The sequence below is a fragment of the Centroberyx affinis genome, unplaced genomic scaffold, assembly GCF_046629955.1.
Source record: "Centroberyx affinis isolate AG114_WGS23_722 - 3 ecotype Tasmania unplaced genomic scaffold, CSIRO-AGI_Caff_v1 ptg002650l_1, whole genome shotgun sequence".
Classification (NCBI taxonomy): domain Eukaryota; kingdom Metazoa; phylum Chordata; class Actinopteri; order Beryciformes; family Berycidae; genus Centroberyx; species Centroberyx affinis.
The window spans coordinates 10,261-30,700 of NW_027280842.1; the positions used below are offsets into that span (position 1 = coordinate 10,261).

The following is a 20,440-nucleotide window of genomic DNA, read 5'->3' on the forward strand; positions in this document are numbered from 1 at the left end:
ATACGACACATTTTAGATATAGCTGTAGTCTATTTAAAAGCCCAACTAGGGACCAGGGTTGGAAATTAGCAGTAGCTACAAACTCCATGTGCATACATCTTTTATATTTCAATTGTGAAGCCTATGTTAACTGCACTGTTCCTATCAAATAAACGAATAAATAAATAAACTGTATGCTGTAATTTTACCTGGATTTCTGAACTTTTATTGTTTAATGAGTCTTGCCATAAAAAAGCACAGGCAGTGTAGTTATTGCTGTGTAGAAAGAAGAAGAGAGTGAACATTAAACTCTCCTCGTCAGCTGACTGGAGATAAGACTTTAGGGTCCGGGCTCAACAGCAGCAGAAATGCATCACTTCGACAGTTTTTGACACACACATGGGAAGAACATAACTGAGAATACCTGAGCATACCTGAGCATGCCTTCCTATATTTATTGCCATACCTCATCTTCTCTCGTTAAATAACTTGGGCAAGACTCCACAGCATACGCTAGAGTGGGTACATTGACAAGATGATGAGGAAGGATCTGAAAAATGGAACCCTGAAGCCCTGGCTTTTCAGGTTCCACAACAGAGTCGATAGGAGTTAGAGTGGCATGCAGGCAGGTAAGGCCAGGCTCAGGAATGTCTTTCAGCCCTGAACAGGGTGGTGGAGTGACAGAGAGGGAGGGAGGGAGCAAAAAGGAGGAGGGACAAAGAGCAGGAGAGAGAGGGAGAGTCATAAACGCAATAATTACAGCTTAAGCAGAACTAGGGGGCTGACTCTCCCTGGCTCCAAAGTCTGTCTGGGTAGCTAACAACACTGCTGTCCCCCCTACGGAGGGAGGGAGATGAGAGAGAGTGAGAGGGGCAGGCAAAGAAGAGCTTCTCTAGCCTCTAGGTTGTCGTTCACTGCTGAGTCTTGAACTTGTGTGCGAGCTTCTTAGGTGTGTAGTGTGTTATTGTTCCTTGGGAGTAACTTACAACTAGGACTTCTCATTTCCAGGCATGGATTTTCTCCTGGATTCTGGCTAATTTTTGACGGATTCCTTTCTCCAAGTTGCCTCAAAGTCAAACCCAACTGGAATTTCCTTTGCTCTGGGGAAAAAGAAGGGCCCAGGCAGCTATTTACCATGGCCATGACTGCCTTGTTCAGGGGCAAGTGGGGGCAGAAGGCACAGGAGCCTCCAGAAAAGCGCCCAGCAGCCGTGGTACCATCCAGCCGCGATGAGGAAGATGATGAGGACGACCCCAACCTTGGGTTCAGCAGGGAGACCATCCGCAGGAACTCTCGCTTTTACCGCTCCATGAGGAAGAAGAGGCTGGCCTCGTCTACACAGTCTGACGGTAAGAGAATATGAGGCTTCTATTTTGCTCGCAATGTCATCATAAATCATATTTCATTAGATTTAATTGTGCCTATGTGTGTCTTGTGAAATCCTCACCAATTGGCAATAATATGTTTGCTTCTACTGTGTCCAAAATTAAGAGAGAGTAAGTGTGGGAGCATGTCACGCAGGTTTATTTACCTTTCACTTCCCTTCTCGGGCCCTAAAGCGGGAGTATTTTTTTAGCCTAGCTGCTTATTCAACTTGCTGCATGGCAAACATCCACAGGGTGCATAGGAGAGCATCACACTCCAGCATCCTGGCTAGGAATTCACTCCTCTGTCTGCTTTCATAATGGAGTCTCTGCGGATCCGACTGACCATATGGGAACCCAAATGTTGGCCGTAACAGCTTGTCTGGGTGAATTGTTGCTCTTCATCGGTGTCCCATTGATGACTGAAGCAGTTATTGTTCAAAACGGAACAAAGGCTTGGCAGTCCTGCGCTGCTGTATGAGTCTATGTGAATGCAACCTGAGGAACAGGTTCTATTGTTTGAACTACGCAGTAGTCTGTGTGAGACCTGTACTTTACCCATCAACCTTTGACCTCAAAATTTCAAGCAAATAATAACCTGAAGTTGGGAGCTGCTTTAAGTGAAGCAACCTAATAAACCTGGCATCCTATTGATCATCCTATTATTATTATTATCTACAATGGATCTACAAACTTGTTCAGATAGGAACTTTGTGATTGTGCACCTGCATTCTACTACTTATCAGTACTCCAGTGTACTGACAAGAAACCACAAGAAACTCCATGACAGAAACCAAATGACAGCATGTCAGTTGTAATTATTTTAGATTATGGATGATCTGTTTGGTAAGTTTTATCTTCTATCGACCCAAGTACGTTTGTCATTGTTCTTTATAGGAATGCAGCCCATTCCTAGGGCCACAGCAAAATGCAGTAAATGCAATAAAGTGTTTCAGGTTAGACTTTGCCCAGTGTCTGGGATAGGCCTTAAGGAGTGGGATCAGAGTGATTCCTTTACATATGACTAGACAAACGGCATCAGCCACCCTAGCTAAACAGAAAACCATTGTAAAATTCACTCATGAAACACACAGGGCCATTGTAAAATGATATAAAATACAAGCAAACGATACAATTAGATGACCTGAATTGTAAAGGAAACTATTTAATTTCTCCTTTACACATTTCCTGAAGGACTATAACACCTGAGTCCAAAATGGAATTATTATAAATCATGATTTGTGATGAGGATAAACTTATTTATCCAAGTCTATCAGGTATATGACTGCTCTGATGGCACATCTTGAATCTACGAGTCACTGCTCTGCACAATGGACAAATAAACAGGGTGGCCTCTAGAGTTTAGGTCATCCAGTCCTCCTATTCTTATGTGCAACCAACATTTCTGACTGTCTCTACAGTGATGAATAAAGGCAGAGAACCATGAAATCAGCATTTTTACACACCTGGTCCAGTGCCTTCTTTGGGTGACATGTTGCCATTACAGGCATGTTGCCACTTTGGCCTTGCAAGTTCTCTCACCACAACTTTAGTGCTGGCATGAGGTTTCAGGTTTTTGAAGAAAAATTCCACTTTATTACCCAATCATCACCTTCTATTGGAAGTATAAGCACGAGAAGGAGCTATTGCTGCAAGAATGTTGCTACAACATTAAATAGGTCTCTTTTTTCCAAGCCAGATGACATAACTCCTCCACAGCCTGGAACATGTCCTCAATACACATAACCACTCAGACACTTGTTTGTTACAAAGTCTGTCTTGAAACTGAACCGAGGGCCCATAGATCACCTCCAAAGGTCACAAAACACACTGTGCCTGAGATCTGCTATCAGCAGGAAGTGTCATGCAGGTGGTACAGAGTTTGTGTTTGGAGCAGTGAGAGTGGGTGTTTTCCTTAGAGTTGAAGGCTAAGTGAATAAAGTAAATCCCTCTCTGCTCTGTGTTAATCCGAAAGGTGAGATGTTCTTTCTTGGGAGGCCCATTTAGAGGCTGTTGGTTGCTTTTGTTCTCAAAACGAATGCACTAAAGATCAGCATTCACCAACTGAATTCTTTCCTGTTTTCATCCCATGGAGGCCAACTACAGTATACTGCCATTGTGGTTTACCACCTGTGAGGTTATGAAAACTGAAAATAGGCAAAAACTTTGATGAAGTCCATGGCCTAGTCATTGTGGATGGATTCATAAGCTGTTTTAGCTATTAATACATTTATATCCATTGACAAAGCTGTGGAGTTAGGGCAGATTATGCCTTTATTTGCTCTTTCCCAATGCAGTGCAAGTGCTAATGTGATTCAGCAAAGCAGGCTGAGATGTTCCAGTGTTAGAACACTTCCCGGAATGATCTTTTGTAATATTGTGCATACGATCACTGACAACACAGAGCATTGTTAATTGTATTTATCAGAGGGAGGGAGACAAGCTAGTTTTAAAAAAGGAAAAGCTACTTGAATGGGCTGGGAGGAGCTTCGATTCGGTCCGACTTTGACAACAAGCTTTAGGAAATCATAGCACACGTTGGTTTTCAGGATTGGTTATAGGGTCTGAAATGGCTTATTGCAGGTTTAAAATAATAATCCCATTTATTAAAGTAATAATCCATGTCATTTTCATTTAAATACATTTTGCTACTCTCTATCTGATTGATCTAACACAATGGTGATTCACCTATTGCCAGTTCATGAAAGCTTTTCCATTTGCTGTTCTAAACACCTGGTGTCTGGTAGCTCTTTCCCAGGAAAAATCCTCTGGCACACAGGAAGTGATGCATTTTACATTTCTGGTTTGCTTGGAACAAAAGAAGAACTAGGTAGTTAGCATGAGCAGCGATAGCCACCATGGCTGAACAGACAAACAAAAGAGCGCCACGTACAGAAACTCAAACTGCATCAACGGAAAAAGGAAAAAGACGTCACAACACTGTTTGATTGACAGGTGATCTCTGGGAAATGCAGTGCTGAAACACCACAGCAGTGAGCACTGAGCACCAAAGATGGAGACAAAAAAAACCCCAAAAAAAAACACAGATTACCTGCTAGTTTTGATTTCATGATGCTCATTTTAACCATAAAATCTTCAGTGTGACAAGCCAGTTCCCTTGAGCTAAGCAAACATCAATTGATTAGCATATCAAGGTTTGTGAGTACTTTTCAGTACAATGACTTCATTAAAGCCCAAATAGAGAAATCATACATACAGTACACCAACTTTGAGGTAAATGGGAAGAGTCTAATAGCACTGCAAGGAAAATATGTATCCCTCAGTATGGTTATCTGCCGGGAACACATGCATTCTTCTGTATTAACAGTCTCAAACTCATTGTACCTGCCAATCTGCCCCCTGTGCTCAAAGGAGGCTGTGTGTGTGAGCCAGCGTGTGCGTACTGTCTATGCATGTGTGAGATCTTTTGTATGCAAGTGTATGTGACTCAGTGTTTCACACGAAAAGGAGAGATAATGAGACCGCTTGGGGACTACTCCACTTTAATTTCCTTGTGCTTTCCTGTGGTCCCTGGTTACTTAAACTCACTCTCTCTCTCTCTGTCTCCCCAGCTTCTCCCAGGTCTGGCTTGGAGCCCAGTCCATCCAACAAGGCAGGAGTCTCCTCCTTTAATGCCCCTTTGCCCCAGAAATCACCTCTGACGCCCCAGGCTAGACGGTGAGCCTCACTGCCTCCACTGCCCAACCCTAATACTGAACAAACACACGCCCAGACACAAACAACCACACACCCAGAATGAGATACACCTTCCACAAGGGACTTGGTGCTTTGTTTAGGCACTGTATGCACACACACACAAACACACCTGTACACACACAAACACCATTGTAACACTATACTGACTTGTGGCCAGGCTTGTGACTGGAAGGTTGCTGGTCTTAGAAGACTGTGCTTGTACTGAGTTGTGCCCAGTGTAAATGTGTGGAACAGGGTGGTAGTGGAAAAGAGCAATAAAGATTCAAATGACAGAACTTGAATAGATAGATCGGTCTTTCCCATTCAAATCAACGTTCCAGGACGGTCGGAACGGCGGCCAATTTTATGTGAACCGTCGGGCTAGCTTCCATATAAACCGACGAGAGGTTGAGAGAGAAGTGCAATCTTTGATAAAGCTAACGTTAGCGCCGTCGCTAACGTTAGCTTTCAGTTGAGACTTGACGGTTTGCTAACAGACTCACCTGTACGGAGCCTGGGAGTGGCCATCGGGAGAAAAATAACTCATGTCGTGGCCACGATTTACTGCAACGTGCGCACGATATGCAATTCGAGCTCTCGTTTTCTTTTTTCGTGCACACGGGGATACAATTCGTTCCCTCGATTTCCTCTTTACGTGCGCACGAATTGCCAAAACGTGCCCTCGAAATAGTGATATGGTGCTCTGGATATATAATACATGCACTCTTCACGAGCTTCTAAAGAGTCAGTGCACATATTGGTGATGATGTTTAAATGTGGCGCTGCCCTGGGTGTGTTGCAGCCACCTGATTGTGTTTACATGGCCTGAAGGTTAAGTGGCTAAATATGTTGCAATATTTGGGGGATTTGCCTATTCAGTGTAAACAGACAATGGATATTAACATACCAAATCCTTACCAGGCCTATCTGCAATACCTAAAAGGTTCCTTTTAAGTTGCATTTTTTCCTAAACTGCACAGTTTAACGAAATCAAGGGAACGAATTGTATCTCAGTAAATCCCTTACAGTAAATCGTGGACTTGATATAACTTTTTTCCCTCTCCCAATGGCCACTCCTGGGCTCCGTACATCTGCACAGTTCTCATGCAAGTGTGACAGACATTATGGCCTTACTGCTAAGACTTGTGCTGTCACCATAGCAACTAACCCTTAAAATTCCATAATCGGCATTTTATGCTGGCCTAGCCAAATTACCATGGCAAACAGTAGAAGAACCGTTCCATCCATTCAAGTTATGTGATTCAAATTTAAAAATAAAAAAAAACACCTTAGACTTACCATGACAATACCAATTACCACTGACAGAATGAGTAAATGATTATGCCTTTCAATACACTTCAGAACATTAACTCCTACTTCATGCGCGGGGATAAAGCCGGCTCCTGTGGCTGCGATTCTGAAGTGTGTGTTTTTGCTGTCAAATCTAGCCCACCAGCTTCACCACAGCCCCACCATTCCCGAGCTGCGTTGCCAAGCAATGGTGAGCACAGCAGCCGACGCTCACCTTGTAGCGGGGACGCTCTAGATAGGAGAGGAGGAGGAAGAGGAGGAGGAGGAGGAGGAGGAGGAGAGAGGAGCGTGGACATATCTGCTGCTTCCAACGGTCAGTACAGAGGGACCGCGGCTGACAGGCTCGCTTACCGGACGCACGGCACCCACAGCCGAGACATGGAGAGCCTGTCGGAGCGCACGGCCACCGCCTGCAGCGTGCAGGAGGCCGGGGGGGCGGCCAGGGGCTCGCAGCGCTCCAGCTTTGAGGGGGCAGACCCAGACGGCATCAACCTCAGGTGAGACACGAGATGACATGGGGGGGGGGGGGGGGATGGACAGGTGGAGAGGGTTGGGAGTGGGAAAATCCTGTGGGTTTCTGCCACACAAAATGTTGCAGGAAGATAAAAGTCATGGGTTAGGTGTTGGTGCTCGTGCAGCAACAAATACACTGGACAGGATTGTTAGAAAATGGGTGATGGAGAGGTTGCCATGACTGAATATTGTCTCAGTGTGTGTGACCAGAGAATGAAAGTGAAAGCGGGTAGCAGATGTATTATTCTGTATCTTTTTAGCAGATATGCCAAGGAGCTTTGTGGGTGCTTGTTTTCACACTTTGGCACATTTGATGCAAGATTTTATCGCTGTGTGTCTGCTGAGATCTGCCAATGATATCATCTTATCATGTTTTCACAGCAAAATGAATCATCACGTTGAAGTGAGAGGTGGTTAAGATGTTGCATAATCTTTGCAAATGCCAGCAAAACTGAATATTTTTGATCTATCTATCTATCTATCTATCTATCTATCTATCTATCTATCTATCTATCTGTCGATCGTTCTTTCTTCTCAGGTTGGTGAGCAATGGCGAGAGCTCTCAAAGGAAAATAGAGTCGATCTGCCACAGCCTCAACATCGTCAAAAACATTGGTGAGGAAATAATAGTCAGCCAATAGAAACGCAGCGAGTCAGGCAGGGTGAAGGTAGCATGTGTATTCCACCCACTCCACCACCTCCAGAGCTGTTGCTATAAAATCATCAGCTCTTCTTCGCGCATATAGCCCTGACATGCACACACACACACACACACACATACATTTCTAATAACAGTTTATCAGCCCAACAAAGAATTAGCTTGATAAGGCTTCCACTGTGTCGTGTCTATCGCTGCCTGCGTCTGACTCGTCCGTCAAGGTTGAACACCTCTCAGAGCCGATAGTCTAGCCATGTTGACAGACTACTCCTATACACGCTGCTCATTGTGTACACAGTAAAATGGTTATTTGCATAGATTAGCTCAAATTCACTTCAGGCAGCAGCACGCCCGTGTGACTAGGGTAAATAATCTCAACAAACGTGCAGATTGGCTGAAAAAAACTCAGAAAGTGCTCATCAGGTAGAAATATCTCTATCTCTAGCCTCTGCACTTCTTCGGCTGTGTGTGTGTGTGTGTGTCTGTGTCTTTCTCTTTCGCTTATGTAATTCTCAGTCCAACTCTACGCCCACCTAAGCAATCTGCAGTATATGACTGAGGGAGATTATGCAACAGGCTCCTGTTGTTCAAAGTCACCTTCCCTCTCAACACACACACAGCCAACGTTCCCTGAAAGCAGCCTCCGTTCTTATCGGTGTGCAAACATTCGGCCCACTTTCACCTGAGCCATGCTGAAGGAGACGATCGCTTAAGAGACTCACTAACCAAAGTCCATTTCATGATTTTCTTAACCTCAAAACCTCACAAGTCTACAGTATGTTTTAAGTTCTTGAATGACTGCTGAGCTGTAACTCTAGTAATGCATGATACGGTACGGTACGGTACAGTACTGTATGGTACGATATGATATGATATGATATGATACGATATAATAAGATATTATATGGTACAATACGATACGATAAAATACAACATAATACAATACAATGCGATAGAACATCATTGCCAGATTTCTCTCAAATTTGTTAAGCATCATAACAGCTCTGTTTTAAAAAAGAAACACACATCATAAACGTGCGTGTAATGTCTCCCAAATATCATTGTGGCACAGCGGTAACCCCTGTGTAAAAAGCAAAAAAAAAAGAAATTCCAACTTCCTACCTAATGCTTCACTCATATCCTCTTGTCCTTTTTTTGTCCCTCCAGCCTTCCTGTACCAGGAGTACCGGGACACCTCCAAGCAGCAGGAGATCGAGCAGCGGCGGCAGCGGGATGGCCTCCCGCCCGGGGTCCCGGCGGGGTTAGGGGGGACCAGCTCAGGGGGAATGTCCCCTCCGGCCTTACAGTTGCAGCTGAGGAACAGCGCTCGCTCCCTGAGCTTGTGGCAGAACCTGGAGGCTGTGCAGGAGAGCGGCCTGCTCACCCAGCTACAACAGAAGGAAGTCATAATGCAGGAGGTGAGCCGGACGACAAAGCTGTCAAAGTTGGATGAGAGGCTGTGTGTGTGAGGGTGGAGTGCTTAGCGGGTAGGTAGTTACACTGCAAAAAAAAGGTCAATCTTAACAAGTCATTTAGTCTCCTATTTAGCCTTCAGATCTTATTTTAATTAAACCAAGAGAAAAATTCTGCCAGTGAGGTGAGATAACTCCACTTGTTTCCAATGCATTTTGAAACAAGATGGATTTCTATTTGAAACAAGTGAAAACCCCATCGGCAGTTTTTTGCCACTTATTTAAAGGAAATTACAATTTCAGGACTCAATAATAAACTAAATGAGTAAATGAAACTATAGAGGTTTTACTATCCACTGTTGAAGAAAATTACATAAGGCCCTATTTTCGTGAATCAATGGCGCATGGCCATCAAAGCACAGATGACTATCTTTGGTATTTTCTGTGGCCAGAGGCATGCTGTACAGTTGGGAACGGTGCAGGATTAGGAGGAGTACATTATCAGTAGGTGCGGTAGGGGCTGGCATCAATCATGACCAAACAACTCAGTTCCTGGTAATGACATGCAGTGACAGTTTTAATTTGGAAGACAATGATTCACACAGTAACCACATGTGCAGTTGCAACTAACTTTGCAGTACAACAAAATGTCTTTCCAGTCCGTTGCCTGTAGTTTGTTTTACTTAAGTTATTAATAAGGTTGCATTCAATTAGTCATATTTGGCTACATTTACCTGTGCACAATAATGCCACTATTGCCAATACGGCTGTGAGTGTGAACTACTGCGTCCAATGCGTCCCCAGGATGTCACTGGCTGGCCATGTGCCCCTGATGATTTGCAATGTATAAACTTGGAAGCTGTGTGGAATAGCCTACCAAGATACAGCCAACCAGTTAGGTGTGCACAAAAGCACAGAATTTTGTGTACTTATTTTGCAACAATCTAGCTCGGCACAGTCAAGTTACCAAAGGGGCGACGAAAGGCCAGACGAAAATGCCACTTTTTTTTTTTTTTTTTAAGTAGATCAATAACCAGGATCTATGTATTTTATTTTCTGCCACAAATGTTTTTGTAATTTCATTTCAAGGAAAAAAAATGTTCTATAGCAGTTCTATTGGTCCTTTTTTATGTACAGTTTAATTTTATTTATTTTTATATTTTATTTATTGATCCACTGCCAGTGCAAAGTCTCCACCATGCACCATGCGCCATGCAGCGTTACGAAAACAGGGCCCGTAGCCTTTATCGTGTTTTTAAACTGTGCTAGGCAACTTCACATGTTGCCGGCTCCGTATGGCAGCAAAGGGTTAGTTTGTTTGAAAAAGTTGAACTTCAAAACCCAGAAATCCTGTAAGGTGACATCATTAAACTCCACACAGCACGCTCATGTTTACCAGCCAGTCTGTGATGCTTTATACCAAAGAGAACTAAAGAGACGAGCCTGATAAGACAGATGGATTTTTAGATAATATTTTTGCTTAGTGCAGCTTTAAATAGTATTCTTTTACCATCTTTGCTTTATCTGATATCTGGCAGTGAGGTGTGACAGGAAAGACGGGAGAGAGAGAGAGAGGACGCGCTAAGGCAGAGGTTTTCAAACAGTGTGCCTTGAGGCAAGGTCAAGTGTGCCGTGGAATTTTGAGACCTTCAATGCATTTTACTCAGCATTTTACTTTAATTTTCAATGCATCGTAATCAGTCATGTCTATAGGGAGTCACTTCCTAACATGCTATTTCATTGTTTTTTTTTTTATTACTATTTTCTATTGATATTATACGAGCTCTCCATTCATTGTTGCTGGGTTTGTTTTCAAGTTAGTGGCCTGTCTATTTTGACTTGCTAGTACTTTGTCACTTGTAAAAAGACTAGCAAAATATAGTTACTGATGCGATAATTACTGATGCTATGTTTAGTTGCACATAAAATGCCATAGTTGCTGTTAATGATATTGCATTACTTTTTTCATAAGATGCCTTTTCTTAAGTTATAATTGTTTCTGAATTCACATCCATCAATATTTGATTTGGCCGATCCTGCTTATTGACCTGTGTGTGTGTGTGTGTCTGTAATATCTCTAAATACAATATAATGCTAAAATGTATTATATTATGATATATATAACTATAGTCATAGTTTGATCACAGTAACTGGTCACTGGTTTTAGGGATCGGAACCAGTCAGGATTATATGCACCCTGTCCTGCTGGAAGGTGTATTTATATGACCTTGTGATCCATTATTATTCTCTAGGCCATGTTTGAGCTGGTGACATCAGAAGCATCCTACTACAAGAGTTTGGAGGTTTTAGAGACTCACTTCCTTCGTAACCCTGTTTTGTTCAACACTCTCAGCCAGTCCGACATGCACTTTCTCTTCTCCAACATCGAGGAAGTCATGAAAGCCAGCGAAAGGTACGACAAGGTTTTGGCTAACCCTTTAAAATGTGTCAATGATTGGAAGTCTAATCATATTTTTCAGCTGTGTAGTTCCAGTCAAGTAAACAACCTTTAACTTTATGTCCCTGGATGATGATGTCTCAATATTCTCAGGTTCCTGATGGACCTGGAGAACCGAATTGAGCAGTCCATCCAGATCTCGGACGTATGTGACATTGTCCACCACCACTCTGTGGAGCACTTCCACGTCTTCACCACCTATGTCATCAACCAGGTGTACCAGGAGAAGAACTACCGACGCATTTTGTGGGTACTCCTTTAACAAATGCCTCTGTTACAATGTGGACTAACCTCTCCATACACTGGTAGTTCAATGGGACTGGGGTTGCCATCTCCTATGGGGCATATTTCTGAGGCGTTCAAAACAGGTTCCTATTATGTGTGAGTGATGCCTTAGTCATCAGCCTGACGAAACTGTATTGAACAATGTATACATTTCATGTCACACTTTGTAGCAAATTGCGTGAGATATTACATAGAAGGGGAGAGCGGAGTAAGATGAGCTAGTTTGCTTCCACCGATATTTCAGGATGTTGATTTTCAAATGAATTTGTAAGAATGCAGCTTAACGAAAGAATAATGAAAATACAACTTCTAAAAAAAAGTGGTCCCTTGGCTCAATTTACCCCGTGGCCTTTGGCTCAACTTACCCCATAGCCACCTTTTTGGAAAAAAAATTGGTGTACACACTAGTTCACTGCTAACCTTTTGCTAATTAATTCATGTGGTTTTAGTCCTTGGTAATAGACCAACATTTGTTGTACAGTACTGTGCAAAAGTCTTAGGCACATGTAAAAGAAAAAAAGTGAAGATGCTTTCAAAAATTATTGAATGAAAAGTTTCTAAATATAAAAAAATGTACTATAAAGAGCAGTCTACTGACACACTATGCAAAAAAAATAAAATAAAAAAAATGAATAAACATCTAAGACACAATTTATATAAAAACTCTTGGGTGCCTAAGACTTTTGCACAGTACTGTATATATGTTTGAATGTAGCTAAATTGGTATTGAGACAACAGCCATTAAACAATGACTGTAAAAATTTACTTTTGTTACAAAAAAGAGTTTTGAGCATAAATGGACCTACTACTTTTCCTATGTGGCTGGCTCCAGCGCAGCCATATTGAAATGGAAGTCTTTTCCTAAATGCCTGGTCATATGACCCATAGTGTTCATCATTGCTAGGATACAGGGGGTGGCTGGCTCATCTTACCCCGCTCTCCCCTTCTGTGCAAACAGCATGTAAGCATGCAATATGTGGTCTTAGTCTCGCAACCTGCTACCGTAACTCTGGTATGGCAGCAACACTGGCACATTAGGACAGGATTTTTAGCACAAATTAAAGGTGCATTAAGTAATTTATTGCTTTAATTGACCTCTTTTGGCGTCCAAGGCATTGCACAAACATTGACAGGTCCCTGGCACAGCTGGTGGACTGTAATGGACAGAAGAAAGCGTAAATTTGGGCATAAAGTCTTACCGTACTCTTACCATATACAGTATATTACCCATCAGGTGTAAGCCGCAGTGATTAGTGGAAACACCTGAGACAAATACTACTAGACAATAGATCTTGAGTAAAAAGAAACGCCATCCATAGACAGAAATATATACCTACAGTATATATGTTAACATCACAGAGACGGGCCAGAAAGTGAGTTTTGGAAGCTAGAAATTTCAGCGCTTGGCCATGTAATCACTGAGTCAGTGATATTGATCAACCATCCAATTATGGCAATTTTTTGCTATGGGTGTATCGCACCTTTAATCTGGCTGTCAGTCTAGTTTATGAACAAAGTATTATGCCAGAAAGCATGTAGCAATACAAGACCTCTGCTTAGAATTACATTGTGCCCTGCTCAACTGGCTGAATACTGATGACGAGTCTATGTTGGGAGCGAAAGAGAAAGACAGAGTGAGAGCCAGAAGAATAGGCGTCATCCCCTAGTACATCGCTCAGTGTTTTTTTTAATGTCTGTGAATGTTTTTGTCAGTCAGTCTTTATTTTCAGTAGAGAACAGGTTTTTCTTTTGATCATGACAAATTTGATGTGCAGGGTGTGGTTGGCGATGAATATAGCGTGTATGTCTCCGCTTCATCAACACCGCATACCTGAGTGAGACTGTGACATTCCCACGCGCTGCGGAGGACAGAAACACAGCATGGCAGAAACTAGCTGGGACCTCTGCCAACCATCAATGTTAGACAGTTACCGGAAAAACTCATGAGGCCTACTGGGTGTGTGAAAATCAGATTTGGGGTGTGTGCGCTGGAAATAATGAGGCATAATAATGAGGAACTAATGAATGAAAATTTGTGAGTTGTCGTACTAACAAAGTCCATCTACTAGGGGTTATTTTTCATCTGCATTGTAGGTGTCCACATTATATCAAGTCTATTCCAAAGGTTTGTGGTACTGCAGAGCAATAAGGGTCCAACCACACAGAGGAAACTCCATGATCTTGATGCCTTGGGGTGTTAGGAGTGCCTTGCTTAATCACCAGTCACATGATATTACATCAGTTTCAGAGCTACAATAATTATTTTGAATGTCAATCATATCAGTTTAGTGAGGAAATGACAAACGTACACAAAAACCCAGTGACTGGTTATTGTAATGCTTGGGAGGGGAGCAGCTGTTTTCTCTCTCGGTGCTTTCCCCCCAGGCTGATAAATTCTTAAGAGGTTTTCATGGCCGCTCATTCCAGGGCAGATTATTTACAGGCTGCACGTCATCAAGCAAAGGCGATTACCCTCGCTCCTCTCGCTCTTTCAGCATTCTAAGCAAAACTCTACCATTGTAAAACTTGGTGTGAAAACATAAGCATTAAGCTTGCTTGGTGAGTCTTGCAGAATTTAAGAACAGGGCCCTCTTCTGGTCAGGAATGAAAAACCACAACAGGGATTTTCTCAGCTCATCTGTGTTTGCATACAGTGCAGTGGCATGCAGAGATGGGCAAAAATACAGAAAAATGTATCTAGATACAAAATACAAATACATGTCCATTAAATGTATCAAAATAAATTACAAGTTACTTCTGTGAACAAATGTATTTAATTAAAATACATGTAATTTGTATTTTCAAATACAAAAATACATACATTGAAACGTGAACATTTGATCCATTCATTTAAATTGGCATTTTCCTTTACGTGTCCATTTGAACAAGTAATAAATCAAGCTTGAAGCCCCAAACAGGTGCCACTGAAAAAGGAGAAAAAAATAACTAAACCTGTTATCTTTTTTTGCCTCTTAATGAACGTTAAATTAACATATTTTTAACAAGTCACTGTTTACTGTTTTTTTGTTGTTTCTTTTTAGTTGATTTTAAATAGGTTATGAATCAATTTTTTTTTATTTCAACAGTTAGCAAATCACTGTTTACTCTCTTTCTGTTTCTTTTTAGTTGTTTTTTTTTAATTTTAGACTCATGTAGTCACTTGCAGATGGCACATGCATCAAGCAAGTCATGTGACACATGTCCATAGGAACAGTCAAAACAGGGCTGCATCTCAAAACTTATGGAAATCTAAATATTGGAAATCATTTAGTCTTACATATTCTAAAAAGTGTGCCCAAAAGTATCTTGATACAAATTACATTTTGTTTTTTTCACTCAGGTCAAATACAAATGACAAAATATTCAAAAGCAATTAAAATACATATTTCAAATACATGTATTTTAAATACTGCCCATCTCTGGTAGCATGACTACAATGCTGTGGTTATTGAACTAATATGCTGTACATCAAGGGAACTGGGTAAAGGGAAGGACGATTTTTCTTCACAGTGTTATCCAGAAGCAACTACTGTGGTGATGACTCATTAATGTGTCTGAGCTCACTAGATCTATGGTCCGTTGAGCATTGTATTGTTTGAACCTTGTTTGTTGTAAGCATGTAAGCATGCCTGTGTTTTGTCCAGAGAGGGAAACCAGGCATTCCGTGAGGCTATGGCTACACTGGAGAACCAACCCTGTGTCCGAGGCCTCTCCTTCACCTCCTTCCTCATCCTCCCCTTCCAGAGGATCACAAGGCTCAAGCTGCTTGTACAGGTGAGTGCACCAACAAAAAGATATGATGGCAAGATATGATGGAATTTCAATAGATTTGAAAGTGTGTAGGCAAACGTATGTGAGTTGCAGTAACAAACAGTTAAGAGCGGTTCAGTCTCTTTATTGAAATTTGACTTTGTTTGTTCGTACAGAATATCCTGAAAAAAGCAGAAGAAAACTCTGAGCGGGAGGCAAATGCTATAAAAGCACATCAGCAACTGGAGCAGGTGACTATCAGTCAAGGGCTGGGCCTAGGTTGGGTTCAGTGGAAGGTGGAAGCATTCAGCAGTGTGGTAATATGGAAATGGACATAAGCCATGACAAACATTATAAATCATCACTGTGTTGGGATATTTTCCAAGATGTGTTACACTTGTGTATACTTTGCATGGAATGACAATTCTTGTAATGGCCTTAACTAGCTATGCTGCAGTTACTCATGATATGTTGTTTAATTGGAGCATCCATTAAAGTAATTACAAAATCATAGGACTCATTAAACAAGTTAAGCATACAGCGATAGCACAGTTCAATCACAATCACAGTTCAGCAAAAACATACATCCTATTGTCTTTACATGTCTACACACTGAACTGAACCAAACATTGGATAACCACATGGGGAATAATAATAATAGCTATTGTTATTATTATTATTATTATTAGTAGTAGTAGTAGTGGATATATATTATCTTGGTTTGGTGCCAATTAAAATCCTAGCTGCTGCATTCTGAACCAGCTCGAGGCAAGAATGGAAAGAGTTGCAGTAATCTAAAGAAGATAAGATAAAAACATATGGATGACCTTCTGCAGATATGTGAAGGATAAATATTATTTTATTATTTATATGTTTCTCAATTGTAGGAAACAAGACTGCCCTACTTTATTTACGTGTTCTTCGAAAGTCGAGTCACCGTCAAAAATCAATCATGGGTTTCTGGCCATTGGCTTTGTGATTTGTGATTCTGTCAGTTGTGTTCGTCTTGAACCTACTTTAAGGTTTGTGGTTCCTGATGGTGTGTATTTGTGTCTGCCTCAGATTGTAAAAGAGTGCAACGAAGGCGTGAGAAAGATGAGTCGCACTGAGGAGCTCATCAGCATTGAGAAAACATTGGAATTTAAATCCAAGGTATCTAAAGTCTTATCATATCACATTTTCACTTGTTATAAAGTCATAATCTCAACATTAAATGCATTGGTCATGGAGGTCACAGGCATACACAGCTGCAAATACATGTCTTCACAATTACATATGATAACATTGGATTCCTTTCAACTCTGAAGTCTACTGCCTAAAAAGAAATGAACAAACCGAAGCATCTGAACTCAGCATTGACCAAGAACCATGACATAGTCAATAGGTTTGTGAACAATTTCCAGTATGCCTTGTTTTAAACCCATATCTTGTGACCTCTCTTAACCCCTGCAGTCTGTACCCATCATTTCCCACTCACGTTGGCTGCTAAAGAAGGGTGAAGTGCAGCAGATGGCTGGACCCAAGAGCACAAGAACCATGCGCAGCCGTAAGCTGTACCACCCAGTCTACTTATTCCTGTTTAACAACCTGCTGCTGATCACCAAGCGCAGCTCCAGGTTAGCATGGGGTATCCTCATTGTGCAATTCTTCTTGTTTTTCTTGGGCTGTGATTTACATTATAGGAGTATTCCAAAAAACACCAAATTTTCTTGCACTAAAAGGAAGAGATGTTAATCTAGACTTGTTGTTATCAGTGGGGAGAAGTTCCAGGTTCTCGACTCTTGCACTCGGGCCATGTTGAGGACCGAAGACCTTGAAGACCAGGGCCAAATGCTGGCCAATGTCTTTAACCTGAAGCTTCTGGAAAACCAGGAGGAGCGTCAGGTCAACTACATGCTCAAGACCACCAGCATGTGAGTATCTGGAGCAATATCAGCTTGGGCTTTAACTGAGCTGTCGATCATAAGATAGTAGAGGTGTAAGGAGTACTGCAAGAAAACCAAGACTGTGTATAAAAATGTGTTTTCTTCACTGATCTGAATGAATGTTGCTTACATTACGTCCCAAGAACCATTCATTTTCCCAAATTGAAACCCAAGACAACATTCAACACACATTTTTAGCATAGCACAGTATCTTCTGAATATCAAACCTCAAACCTCTGGGAAACAGTGGAATGACTGAATAACTTAACTGGTTACTGATAGATGCCACCTCTGTTATTGACAGGAGTGATAAGCTTCGTTGGATGTGTGCTCTCACTCCAAACCGGCGCACACGCTTTATGTCTACTAGCACCCACCAATCAGGTGAGACAGGACACCACAGTAACATGGATGTACATTCCAAAACAGGCACACTTGGAGATATGAACTCACACTATCTGTGGTATATGTCAGACTCTCCTCAGGTGCAGTGTATTCAGTCATACTCATCTCAAGAGCCAGATGAACTCTCCATTGAGATGGCTGATGTTTTGAACCTGCTGGAGAGAACAGACGATGGTTTGTAGAGACAACATATCTGCTCTTATATCTCCTTACCTGTAGGATTGGGCTGGTTTCTGGTTAAAGCGGTTTGATACAGTCTACAAGCTTACACCGGTTTCATTTTCTACACAAAGACTGTACCGGCATTTGTCATTATGAGATGGTCTGCACATTAAAAAGTAGCCTATGTGTACATCAGCTAATTGCACCACGCTAAATATATTGTATTAACAAGATAACATGATAAATACAATATTTTCATTAGAAATGGAGATCATTTGCTGGTTACTCCTTTCAAACACAAATCCCTACTGCTTTTGTTGCTAAGCAACACAGGACACGCACAAGCGTTTGTTTACACTGATCAGTTGTTAAAGATGGCGCTGACTATAGAAGTTTTGTTTACTTTTTTAATGTTTTCTTTGTTAAAAGCACACTAAGGCAATGGGAGTTATACTTATAGCTACTAGTAATGCAGACCAGTCTTCCAAAAAACCTGACGCAAGGATATCACGCAAAAACGAGACTTCAGCGGCACCAGGAACTACAGGCAATCCTGCACATATTGTATTAGCATGCAAGTGTAGTACGCCCTTGTGTGGTTAAAAGTCTATTATCAGTTTTGGCAGATATTTGATGGATACCAGACCGGTTTTGGAAAGTGTCACACCAGCCCAAGCCTACTTACTTAGAGCCTTTAATTTGTTTTATCTTCTCTTCCTGTTTTTCCTTTCACTCCTTTTGCTTCTTTACTTTCTCTTCACTTTTACTTTCTCTTCAGTTATAATTAAAATTATTTGTTTTATCCATTTGAATTAACCTTCTTTATGATGTTCTCTTTCCACTGGCATTTCCCCTCATGTCTTTCACTTTCTTCCTCTCTCCCAGGCTGGATGATGGGTGAGAGGCTCCATGATGGCGAAAGGGGCTGGTTCCCCAGCCGAGTAGTAGAGGAGATCCAGAGCAAGGAGGTCCGGGCACAGAACCTGAGAGAAGCCTTTAGAATCCACCAGACTCAGGAGGTTGGAGGAGGCCCTCAACCTGGAGCCAGGATTGGCTTAAGGGGGGGCAGGCGCACGCCAAAGGTCTCCAACTTGTTCAGTCCTTCCACAGAAGTGGAGGATGTGCAGTGAAGCACTTAAAATGATGAATGTACCACTGAGAGCCATATGCGTTAGGTGAAAAATGAATCAGGACATCATGTGACTCAATTACAGTGGAACAACTTCAAATGTACAATGACATCATTTCCCTTTGATTTCACTCAGATGGTTTTGAAGTGCCAGAGTTTGGGACGATCAAAGCACTTGAGAAAAAGAGTTTGCTTCCACAAAACCTGCATGTCTAATATTATATAAACTTCCATTGAACGAATGTTTTGTAGGCCCACGTCCTGTGGTGTGGAAAGTATAGAGCAACGCTCTATTTGGTGAGGAACTAGCATGTGGATGAAGGAGCTGAATAGAACCCTAAAAATGTTTCTAAAGGAGGTTGTCTTGTAAAGGTACTGTAAACATGCCTCAGCTGCATGGATAAATCATGTTTTAAAACTTTTGATGTGTTTCATCTGAGAGTAAAATACCTTTCAACCATGAATTAAATCCCATCCCTTTTTAAGGCCAAACACAAAGGCTTAAAATAGTAAAATAGTGATATTGAACAAAAATTGACAATCTGTGCATATGCATAATCAAATCAAATGAGTGGTCAAATGCAATTAAAATAAAATGTAAAGTTGTCAATTTGAGAGGATCATACACACAGACACAATTGGGACAAATCCTGTGAAACAATTCAACGCCAAATAACCTCCAGACATCTGTTGCATCTTCACAGAATATACCAGCACATTGGACTGCTACAGAATGGCATGAGAGTAAAACCTGTGTCTATAAATATTTGTATATTGCAAGCATTCCATGTTTAAACCAACAGCCTAATAATTATTAAATAATTATCTCATTTCATTTTGTATGATGTAATTTATTGTTAATAAAAAAGAATAAATCAGAAATGTGACTAGTTATTTTCTATGGATCTAAACTGGTTTTACTGGTAACAAGTGTGAAATCCAATTCATTGAACAACACTTTTATTATCATCCTTAATATTCACAAAGGGTTCTTGATGTTGCGTAATGGTATAATTTGTCTCAAACCAGAGTAGTCTTCTTTTCTTCAACCGTTTTAAGGGCCAGTTTTCCTGCAAATAATATCAGATGTGGTGCTTAAATTTAACTATTATATTATTATTTTTATTTATTACTTTAGTTGACTGCTGAAAATAAAATAAAAATTAAATACGAATAACAACGGCACAGAATAATAGGGGAACATCATCATCATCATTATTTTAATGGAATTAAAGCTATATGTAATAACTTGGCACATCAGCACGCAACTCTGGTCAGAATTTACAACTGCACTCTGTTGTTTTTACTGCCGTAGCACTTTTAATGACGTGATCAATCAATGGAGTTCACTGCTGTGAAGGCCAATCAGTCTTACTATATGTAGCCCTGTTGA

General features: G+C 41.3%; 1 protein-coding gene across 1 annotated transcript; it reads left to right on the forward strand.

Annotated features, from left to right (window-relative positions):
* Positions 1-764: 764 nt before the first annotated feature.
* ngef (neuronal guanine nucleotide exchange factor) lies at positions 765-19,920 on the forward strand. Its single transcript, XM_071535056.1, has 15 exons — positions 765-1,328; positions 4,916-5,021; positions 6,488-6,847; positions 7,402-7,478; positions 8,689-8,939; positions 11,186-11,346; positions 11,485-11,637; positions 15,321-15,450; positions 15,603-15,677; positions 16,489-16,578; positions 16,879-17,042; positions 17,181-17,339; positions 17,656-17,735; positions 17,826-17,930; positions 18,804-19,920. Exons 1-15 carry the CDS (start codon positions 1,115-1,117, stop codon positions 19,046-19,048), a joined length of 2,370 nt encoding a protein of 789 aa, XP_071391157.1. The 5' UTR covers positions 765-1,114; the 3' UTR covers positions 19,049-19,920.
* Positions 19,921-20,440: the final 520 nt, after the last annotated feature.